This window comes from Emydura macquarii, unplaced genomic scaffold (assembly GCF_026122565.2).
Source record: "Emydura macquarii macquarii isolate MOO-44397 ecotype Brisbane River unplaced genomic scaffold, CSIRO-AGI_Emac_v2 contig_1390, whole genome shotgun sequence".
Taxonomy (NCBI): Eukaryota; Metazoa; Chordata; order Testudines; family Chelidae; genus Emydura; species Emydura macquarii.
In genome coordinates, this window is record NW_027131527.1 from 24,103,773 (window position 1) to 24,115,291 (window position 11,519).

The following is an 11,519-nucleotide window of genomic DNA, read 5'->3' on the forward strand; positions in this document are numbered from 1 at the left end:
TTCAGGTTGAAGGCATGTTGCCGTAGGTGTGTTAGTACTGAATGGTGAAATCCTGGTAAAGAGTGTGCGTCCTAAGTAAGCAGATTATGTGTTGAGAGTGAGGGTGAGGAATAGAATCCTCGGCCTTAATTTAAGTCTTCTAACTCAGAATGTGATGGAAGTAGTGGAAAGAGCCTGATATTTTGGTGAGTGACGGCACTGGCCATGACCCCTCCCCTGAGTCGCTAACAAAGCCCACCTTGGTGCTGATGGAGCCATGGTGGAACGCACTGGGTATTTGTGGAGTCCCTCTGTAGGCCAACCTCCTCCTGTGCAGTGGAGTATGGGATTTCTGCTGTATTCCAAGCCTGCAGTGCCTGCAGGCAGGAAGCCAGAGAAATGCAATTTTTATACCTAGTTCTAAAGACAAGAATAGGCCTACCTATAACAGGGTTAATTTACATTCTAATCACAAGTGTATTTATAATTACTGTAATTCTTGTCCCCATTACATCTTATCTTTAAACAAAAAATGGCATTTAAGATATATAGGCTTCATGGTGTTCTATGTTTGTGGTGGTTTTCATAAAGAAGGGATTTTTTTTTTTACTTTTTTTTATAATTATCCTTAAATCTGATTCATAACACTGTGCAAATCATTTAGAAATATCATGAGCCACAGAGGTAAAATTGTGTTGGAAGTTCTTAGATTGTAGCATCTGACTTGCATTCAAACCCTAAGGCCAAAATTTTCACAAGGAGCCACTGATTTTAGGTGCCTCAACTTTGGGAGCTCTACATAGGGCTTTCGGGCAGCTTTTCAAAAGCACTGTGCGCCTGCAGCTTCCATTGGCGTTTTAGGTGCTCAACTCATCTGAATACCAGGTCCAAGGTTTCTCAAGATGGACACCCAAAAAATAGTAGCCATTTAAAAAAAAATGTGGCTGCAAATGACTCCGTGTGTGTGTGTGTGTGTGTGTGTTCTGCCATAGTGTCCTAATATAAAAACTTGCATAAGGTGTTGTCTTTGAGAATTTAAAATAAATCTTCAATGGAAAAGTTATAATAAAATGGCAATATGTAGGTGACTCTTTAAACAGAAGTTTTCTTTCCACTGGTAAAACAATAACAATATTTAGTCTAGTTGTGAATAGAGAGGCATTCTGCTTTGGACGTTTGATTTGGTTTAAGATTCAACTTGTATGACTAGTTTAAAGCTTGGGGTTTTTGTAGTATTTAAATATATGTGCATATATTTATGTATCTATTGCTCCTTTTGAATAGGCTGCTGCCCCTGAGATCTTTCACTAGTAGCTCTGGGGCATGCTTTAATGTGGATAGAGTCTTGAGTGAAGTTAGTTCCACAACAGGAGGCACTGTTTAAAAGTAAAATTAAAGTTTTAGGTATATTCAGTCAGTCCAAAAATATTGCTGATGAATGCTGCTTATACTTCGAGGCCTGATCAAATTCTCATTAGAGTCGATGGGAATCTTTCCACTGACTTCAAAGACAGTTGGATTTGGCCCTTAATTATTAGATTTAGAATTCTCATTTAATGAATTTGCTGCTTTCCTTACACAGTATTAGAAACTACCATAAAATTTTGACAATATTACTGTGATTGTTTAAGCCTGTAAGGTGCCAGTAACTCATACTAAACAGTTACTAAAAGGACTATAATAAAGGGAAGCCATGAATCCTCATCAGAACTGTGACAAATATAAAGTGTCTGCTTTCTTTGAGGTACTGTGTAAGAGAGATTATTAGTGAAATAATGTGATGTATATGTTCAAAAAAAAGAACAGCAAATCACTGAAACTGGAATCTGAAAAAGGAACTATGGTTATAGCAACTCTGACACCATTTTAAAATCCAAGAATGAGACAGAGGTTTAAAATAGAATCCAAATAGGAAGTTCTTGGTTTTAAGTGACTGTCGCTTCATTGTATAAGATAACTTCACTATTTATAGCCAGAGCTTGTCAAATGAATTAGTTTTCACACTCCATTTTATTAGGATTAAAAATAAATCACGTTAAGGAAAATGTGTATACCACTTGTTACCACTTTAAAATCTTACAGCTGCCCAGAAATGAGGCAAAATCCTGAAGTCCTTCTCAAGGAAATTTTCCCTGAGTAAGGACTTAAAGGATTGAAACATCTAGTCCAGACCACTCAAGCATACTTCTCCTGATGTATAAATGGTTCTGTGATGCCCCCTCTGTTATAACTAAGTTTCCAAATAGTATATAAAGGGGCTTCAAAATCCATTTTAAATATTAGTAAAACAGTGGGACTTTTGTTTATATCCTGTAAATATCACATCCCCAGGAGTCCTGTCCCATCTAGCTGGGACCTGCATCCCACTTAACAATATTGTACAGGCAGGATAGTCGAAACTGTCAGGTTGAGAACCCCTGCTCTCTTTTAATATCTTGTTTTCTTCTGTTTGAGAATGGATTAAGAGCCCAGATCCACACAAATATACCTCCTGCTCTCCCCACACATAGAGACTAAAGCTTTTAGGGTCCCCTGAAGGTATTCTATGTATCTCTTGGAGACAGTCTTGGAGACAGGCGCCTCCATCCTATTGTCAACAATACTGTTTTAGAGCAACTTTACTCCTACTTCAGAGAGCACAATGCTTTCCTTGGAAAGACTGATGATCTCTATTACTCTCCTAAAGCTCTAAGCTTGCAGCAGCTGTCCAGCTACACATGTGTGCATGCTCATACCACAGCTCTTGAATCTTCCACAACTAATCCATCCAATCCAGTTGACCCTCTATCTCCACATTGTTGGTGCAGACTCCATCTCTCTTGCTCTGATATGCACCGTTGTGTCTGTTTCCTTACTGATCCAAAGGGCTTACATCCCAAGGATTTTGCCTTAATTCACTCATGTTCTTGCTAGACACATCTTTTCCGTGCTACCAAGTCAGAGCTTTCAAAATGTAGCCCATTGGAGACAGAATTAAAGCATCAGCTAAATGACACTCATTATTTAGATTCTAGCAGTGAACTTGAGGAGATGAATTGATAATCCAAAATGTCATGGAATCATTGTAAATGGCATGTCCTAAATAACAAGAAGTAAAAGGAAGGAAATGATGGCTAGGAATGTAGACCAGGTAGATCCTGCTCTTCTTTCTTCGTATTGTAGGCCAGTTTTTTGAGGTGGCAAAAGTTCTCACTGATTTAGTGTCCGCCATTAATCACAGCGCTGAGCAAGAAAACAGAGTGGGTGTGGGGGAAGTAAACTGCTTTAGATAACGTTTCTACATGGTACTAAGTACAGGGAAGTCAGACTCTATATATGATGCATTCGTATGCCTAGAGATAGTGACTAGTCTTATTTTATTTTGCAGATGCTTCAGAAACTTGTTTGCTCGCTTCCAGTTCTGTCAACCAACTCCTCAAGAGGGGAATCACCTATTATTTCACCAGCCAAGCATAACGGCATTTTGAACTAATCCTTTTCTCCACATGGCCTTCCTACTGGTGTCAGCTTATCTTCTGCTGACTCACACGCAGGGTGCTCCTGTTGAGAATGGGGCACTGCTGGAGACGCTGAAGTCGCAAGTAGGATTTTTCAGTAATAAAAGTGAACACTATTCAGCACAGGTGAGACCTCCTGGCACAAATCGACGAATACCTCAGACAATCATTATAGGAGTTCGGAAAGGAGGGACCAGGGCTTTACTGGAAATGTTGGATATTCATCCTAATATTGTGGTAGCAACTACAGAAGTCCACTTCTTTGACTGGGATGAGAATTATGTTAAAGGAATAGACTGGTATCGGAGTCTGATGCCATTTTCTTATGAAAATCAAATTACTATTGAGAAAACACCAGGCTATTTTACCTCACCACAGGCTCCAGAAAGAATTCATGACATGAATAGTTCTATTAAACTGCTGCTCATTCTAAGAGATCCCACTGAGAGAGTAATATCTGATTATACCCAAGTATATTACAACAGACTAGAAAGTCACAAGCGTGTTCAACCCTTTGAAGAAATTGTTATTAAAAATGGAGCACTTAATACCAAATACAAAGCTATTCAGAGAAGTCTCTATGATATCCATATGGAAAAGTGGCTTAAGCATTTCAACTTAGATCAGATTCACATAGTGGATGGTAATACTTTAATCAAGGATCCTCTTCCTGAGTTACAAAAAGTGGAAACATTTCTTAATCTTCCTTCCAGAATTAAATCTTCAAATTTTTATTTTAACCAAACCAAGGGGTTTTATTGCATTAGAAGTGATGGGAGAGAGAGATGTTTACATGAATCCAAAGGGCGCCCCCATCCTATTGTCAACAATACTGTTTTAGAGCAACTTTACTCCTACTTCAGAGAGCACAATGCAAAATTTTACAGAATGGTTAATCATTCGTTTGACTGGCATTAATACCTTTGGAATAAATGTTTCTTAAAATGTCCTGAAATAAACTATTTTCAAAGTTATCTTTGTAAACTCTCTGGGGTTGCTCAGACTGAAAACTTTAAAAGTGGTTGTACTGGAAGCAGAGACAAGAGTTTTCTTCACTGGGGATAGTTGTCCATTGGCAGCCTGTGCACCCTTTAAACATGGGAGAAATAAGTTTGATATATTTGTGTATAACTACTGTGGGCCAGAATCTGATCTATTACCCTGCTGCAAATCCATTAATTTCAATGGAGTTCCTTCAGATTTACACCATATGACCGAGATCAGAGTTGAGTCTCTTTCGAAAAATGACTGCTTTAAGCAGTGTACAAAATGTAGATAGTTGAAATGGTATCATTCTAACTGTTCTGTAATTTTTGTTGGTAGTATTTTTTATATCATGTGCCATGATAATGGCACTGATTTCTAGAACTTTCATACAGTAGAATAATTACATATGTTAGAACAGGGGATTCCAAAAGTGCTTCCTTCAAACAATTTATAATCTGTTAAAGTAGCTATTATTGTAAAGTACTTCCTACTTAAATAACTAACATATAATACTGTGGTTTTGAATACCTACCAGCTTGCTCTGTGTTGAAGCTCCTTCTATGTAGGATGTTAGTATTAAACAACACACTTATTACTTGGGTGCAAAATCTCCAAACTGGTGGAGAAAATTAACTGTTTGGAGAAATTATTACATTTTTGGGGTTCAGGGTGCAAACAGACAATGATCCAAAACATCCTTGGTTGATAAAGCAATATTGATCTGCATAATAAAAAGTAAATCTGTAAACAAAGTTCTTCTTAGATGTCGGGAATTGTTCAAATGCTTATTTAATTACATAAATTGTTACTTTCCTCTTGAATGGAAAACAATTTTTCATCAGTACTACCTTATTGTTTGTATTTCTGTAACTAATTGTTCTATTGCTCTCTTGGATTTAGTTTACATATCTAATTTGACACATTTGCTGAAAAATATTAATTGCCTGCTCTCCAAAGCATGGAGTAACTTTTGTAATTTCTATTTGCAGATCATGAGATGTATGCAGAGTCAAAAGTAATTTCATGTAATAAGTATATAATGTATATCAGTCACAAGGTATCAGATTCAAGATATCAAGTATGATTTACTCAGATTTTCTGTATAAATCATGTGAATCTATACTCATGCATTAGGAATTGTTTGTTTATAATATTTTTCACAGTATCATGCTGGTCTTTCTTTTTTAGGTTCTAATCCTTCTCATATGTGTCAGTACTGGGGAAGAAAATCTACTTTAATCATTCTGGTAGGAGTTACTTGGCCAGTTACGGTTATCCTCAGAAATATACTAGCAGTTGCTTTGGGTTTTGGACTTAATTATCATAGTATGAAAAGTCTTATAATCACCCATCAGTGTACAAATAAGATCCCCTATTGGGATTTTTAAAATATGTTCTGTATTCACCAACGGACTTAGTTCCAGGCAGGTTGGAGGGAAGAAGAAAATATAGTTTTCATGATCAGTTGGAATGTTGCTATTCAGGAACTCCAGTTTCACAGTGATCAGGTGTGATTCAGCCATACAGGTCTCATTGATAAGAGTCATGCATCTGACGAAGTGGGTTTCTGCCCACGAAAGCTTATGCCCAAATAAATTTGTTAGTTTATAAGGTGCCCCGGGACTCTCTTTGTATTGGTATGACTGGCGGTTCTGCTATTCATCCAATATTACTTTGAAAAGTTATCCCTTAGGTGTCCCCAGTGCTTGCAGTTTGTACTATACTGCATCCTCCGCCCTAGAGGCACAAACCTCTGCTCTGTGAGACTACTGAGCAAAAATAGTGAATGTCTTTCTGGAAGACGTATTTTAGTTACAATGAAATTCTATTGTCCATTATACAGAGGTCAGAGTAGATGATCTTATTGTCACTTCTGGCCCTAAAATTCTATGAATCTAGTGCTTTCGGCACTGAGATCTTGTGTACCTTGAAATCCAGCTGACGTAAATGGGAACTGAAGTTATTCAGTCCTTCTACAATTGGTTAGCCTTTTCTTACGTCCACAGCCAACACCTCTTGAAGTTAAATAGTCATCCCCAGACACAATTAAATGGAAATATCCTTATTCAAAATCTCTCAAATATTAAAGCAGATTGTATTTTCAGGCTAATATTTAAATATTTAATATTTAAATTACGTGTGTGTGTGTGTGTGTGTGTGTGTGTGTGTAAAACGGACTTCTGTATTAAGAGCCAATCACTCATTCACCATTCAATGAGTTTTTCCAATTATTTTAGTTTTCTGGAATATGATTATTTAGTAAACCCCTGATTTGTAAAAGAGGGTAAGTACATATGAAATGTACTAATGGACCATAATTATTTATTCTTCTAACTTTTCTTTCCAAAGTCAGAGTTGTATCTTTCTAATGAAAGACCTCTTGGAGTAAGGCTCTAATTAGAGCATCCCACTGAAGTCAAACCAGAAGTGAAAACAATACTACAGAAAAGGACATACCATTAATTTTTTTCCCCAGTATTATTTTCCATTACTTATGCATGCTAATACTTTTGTTGTACCATCTTTCACATTTTGTTTTGGCAATATTTTGACTGAAGTTAGTTCTATTTAATTGTATCAAGCAAATGTAATGTTTTTTCTGGTTGAAAAATGTAAGCTTCAAAACCATATATATTGAAGACAAAGTCTTATTTATAGTAGTTGCCAGTAACAGAAGATTTCACAAGTCTGCATCAAATTCCTTTATAGACTTCTCAAAGAAACCAAATATCTTTCTATACATTTGCCTGGAGGCATCAGTACAGTTTTTTCATTTTTTTTTCTCTGAGGTTTACAGATAATCTTTAAGTGACTAGTATGCAGGAACACCAATTGGCAGAAACCTGTATGCATCTGTGAAAATGTTAGTCGCTGTTTCTGAAATTTACATTTCAAGGAGTGCTGAGCTGTATGGATTAGGGATGCATAAATCTACTTGATTTGTCAGCAAAGTCTTCATCCATTTCTGCTCAGCAGTTATGGGAAAAACAGTTAAGGGAAGGAATTCAAAGATCTCCTTACAATTTACTAATACCAAGAGAAATATATTATTCATAGTATAACTTTGTTGATTAACTTTTTTCATTTAACTAAACCCCTCTGAAGTTTGGATTTGGGAATCCATTTTTAAAAATGCAGTTTAACCTTTGCATTTCAGTATTCACGAGGCAGAAAAGGCTGCAGTAAAGGTAGCAACTATAATTTCTGTTACAGATCTCATTTCAGTCTCTGAAACATTTCTCCTGCAGAGGTGAAATTTTCCATATATGTGCTCAGTTGAAAGGTAACTTTTCCCCCATACATTTAATAGAAAATCTATACAGCCATCTTTTAGCTATATGAAACTGAACATAATTTCCCTGGTAAGGTAATTTTATGGTAAGGTAATTATCCTGGTAAGGTAATTTTATGCATACAAAACTCTAATGGTTGAACTTTGAAACCTGCTTATTTAAATAATGCTCACTGATGTGCACCATCAAGTTGGAGAAACTATTATCCAAGGAATTTTTGAAGGGCAGGAGTGACAAATATCATTCCTTAGCAGAACCTGCTCAATCACTCATTCTCCCTGCAACCCCCCAAACTTTGGGATCATCTAACTGCTCATTCTTCTTCTGCAGCCTGCCAGAACAGGAGTTGCTGCAGGGACCATTTTCACAAGGGAGACTGGTTCGGGAGATTGTGCGAAGGTTGTTTCAAATACTTCCAGTAACATCAGAAACAAAAGAAGTCTTCACAGGTTCAAAAAAATCTCAGTGAGTGAGGATGTCAGAAACTCTCTAGCCTTCTGCAATGTCCAATACATTTTAAGTTTTTACTTTAAAAATGTAGTTTCTCTCCTTTTTCAGTTAGCAAGATATAGATATCAAACTCTAAACCAGCGGTGCTGTTGCCTTTTAACCAAGCTTTGCAGGGAACTGGCACTGGCCAAACAGCAGCAGCCACAACACTATGAATTCTTTTCTCTTTGTCTCTATATGTACCTCCCATTCAGTGCCCCCATTGGTGGGGGGAGGGTACCCTTTACCAGGGGTCAGAGGCCTTGGGGAGGCCCAACCTAGGCTTCAACCCCCATTACAGGAAGGGGGCCTGTGTTGAAAGTTTGTACTGGGCCTGTACTGTGGATCCAAACCCATGCAACTCCCAAAACGGGGTCCTGGGGAAGGATTAAGATTAGGCTGAACCAACTTTGCAACTAGGTATGGGGGGGAACATTCACATATCTCGGGGCATGCTCAAACAAAGATTAAGAAGGTTCGCACAGCAACCTTAACTCATCATTGCTTCCCCTGCATCCATCCCAGAAGACCTTTTCCAATTTCAGTTGATGTATAAAAGTTTGACTAGTGTCATGCTGCTCCAGTGTATCTTGTTTAAAATACTGCATCTGCTTTGGCAGTCTATCCCAGTTTACAGATTGAAAAAACAAATGACTCACATGTTACTGCTGTGGGATGCATAGATTGAAAGATGAACTGATATTGGGGGGGGAATGGCCTGTATTTTAGCCTTTGACACAATAATTCAAATATCTTACCAAATGTATTAAGGTCATGGACAAATCAAGACTGGAAGGGACCTTGCAAAGTCATCAAATCCAGGTCCTTGCACTGGCAGGACCAAGTAAACCTACATCATCCCTGACAGGTATTTGGCCAACATTTTGTGTTTAAAAACTTCTAGTTGTGGTGATTCCACAACCTCCCTTGGAAGCCTATTGTAAAGCTTAACTACCCTGCTAGTTAGAACGTTTTTTTCTAAAATCTAATTGCAGTCACAAAAATTCCAGCCTTTACTCAATTATAGTTTAAAAATATAACAAAGGAGAAACTGGAAGCCAAACTCCTAGAATTTAAAAATGACTAGTGTGCAGGGAACTGGGCCTTTAAATTATGAAGATGAAGTTTAGACTATATTTTCTGCAGTCGTAAATTTGATCCCTCAGTCCAAGAGTTTTAATTGCATCAGAAAAAAAATGCAGACACGTTGGACTTAAAATCAATAGTAACTAGCCTATTAAATCAATCACTACCAATAGCTAATGACCAGTGTTTGTTACTGGCCAAATATTTTGCTGCCTGGTTATTTGGGCTTTTAAGTGCAAGTGACCTTACATTTCAGTTACTATTTCATAAACAAAATGCCAAGGTAATCATCAGTAGTCATGTGTCTGTCCTGTCATATATAGTGGTTGCACTGTGAGTAGTTCATTTTCTTGAGTTTAATGTCCTGGGATCCAATTGATCACAATTCCAGAAACATTAATGGAAGGAGAGAAGAGTTGGGTTCAGGACTATGAATTTCATGCTAGTGCCTTACTCAAATCTTCTGTGACTGCTGTCACTAATATACCACACAGGTAAAAATAGCACATTGTATTATCAACATACTGTATTCCTTTAAGGCCATGTTATGTCAAATTTATAATATCTAGTAAAATAACAGATTGTAGCGAATATCATTTAGTCCTTTTTTTTGTATTGTACTTTTGATGTTCGTTTGACATGCACTTTTATCCTGTATGTCCTTTTATTCTTAGTACAAATAACTCCCACCAGATTTCTGAAGAAAAAAAATGTCAGTGCAAGCTCTTTAGAAAACATGCAGAAGTATTTTTTGCAGAAAAGAATGAACAGTTTTTCTAAGAGGCAGTTCAAATCTTGCTACAATATAGGAGAAGGAAATGAAACATGCTGGGATTAAACAGCAGGAATTGTGATGGCAATGAAGTTGGTTCCTAAAGCCATTTCTCTTTAATTGTGGATTGAAAGTAATGTTAGAATAGTATGTCTCATTTTTCTTTCTCCATTCAAAAATATAGCTATATAATCTATTATTTTTGTCCTCCAAAGAAACACAATACTGTAAACTTTTAGTAAAGCACAGACCTTGAAAAGCTCAAATAAAATAGCAAAGGCGTGATGGGAAGCAAATTGAGCTTAGACTCTGTTCCAGTATGCCACTACTAGCCTTGAGCAACATTAGCTAGAGGCCTCAGACAGCTCAGAATTTTTGCCTGAGAAGTAATGTATCGTCATATTGAAGTGTCTTTTTATCCTTCCTGAAAAACATTTAGTTTTATTCCCTTTTACATCCCCGTGTCCTGTAAAGCAAAGACTAAAACTACCTCAAATGTACAAAAACACATACACCCCCCAAGGGCCAAATGCAGTAGTACAAAACAAGACAAGTCACAGAGAGAGAGAATATGACAGGGGCATTTTTGCCTTGATTGGTTCGTAAGGCAAGAGTGAAAAAATATTGAAGATTCAAAGAACATATGCTACAGTTGTGCCAAAAAATCATCTTACACAGCCTGGCAAATCCACTTCTCCAACACAAAATAAAATTGTATCCAAAGCTCTGCACTAAAATTAACATCCTGGTGAGAGTGTACTGTAGCATGAGCAACGCGTGGCATGTTTGTAATTTACTGTTCTATTCACATACCTCAGTAGTCAGAGGCCATGCTCCAGTGATTCCCTCATGAGCAAGCACCTTTCCTCACTCCTGATGAATCTTCCCTATCAGACAGAGCAAGCTGTTTTCATCCCCGTTTGCCTGAGAGACCAAGTTTATGGGAGGAAGGGCTGTAGGGAAGTGGCAGGAGGATTAAAAAAGTCAAATCCAATAACCCCATGAAAAACCTCATGGGTCTCATCTCAGCTATGTTTACACTCACCAAGCAAGCATAGCTGAGGAGAAGCAGGGTCAAAGATAGTTCTAAGCTACCTTTCGCTTGGAATTGGGCATGTAAACTGCCCTTTGTGCCTTTGAAAAGAATCTGAGTTAAGATTTTCAGTTTCTTTAAAACCAAAATTTGAATGTTTTCAGTTAAAAAAAAAAATCCTATTTAAAAATTTTGGGGGGAAAATAATTTTTTTTTTCATTTCTACCTTGCCCCCTCAGGCCCTTCAAACTTTTCATGGAAAATAACATTTTCCAAACAGCTCTAGTCATGGACAACACTGTGCTTATTAGCCACTGACTATATTAAACCACATGGGCCTCAGGTACGTAACTCCCATTGGATGCCTGGTTGACACATGGGTT

General features: G+C 37.4%; 1 protein-coding gene across 3 annotated transcripts in view; it reads left to right on the forward strand.

Annotated features, from left to right (window-relative positions):
* The window catches only part of LOC137156172 (heparan sulfate glucosamine 3-O-sulfotransferase 1-like), a 100,088-nt gene extending 94,804 nt beyond the window's left edge, over window positions 1-5,284 (forward strand). For all 3 annotated transcript variants that reach the window (XM_067552903.1, XM_067552902.1, XM_067552904.1), the window contains one exon: window positions 3,347-5,284. In XM_067552903.1, the coding sequence (XP_067409004.1) occupies window positions 3,465-4,394 (930 nt within the window). In that variant the 5' untranslated portion in view covers window positions 3,347-3,464 and the 3' untranslated portion in view covers window positions 4,395-5,284. The remainder of the gene's footprint in view (window positions 1-3,346) is intronic.
* The last annotated feature ends 6,235 nt before the right edge of the window (window positions 5,285-11,519 follow it).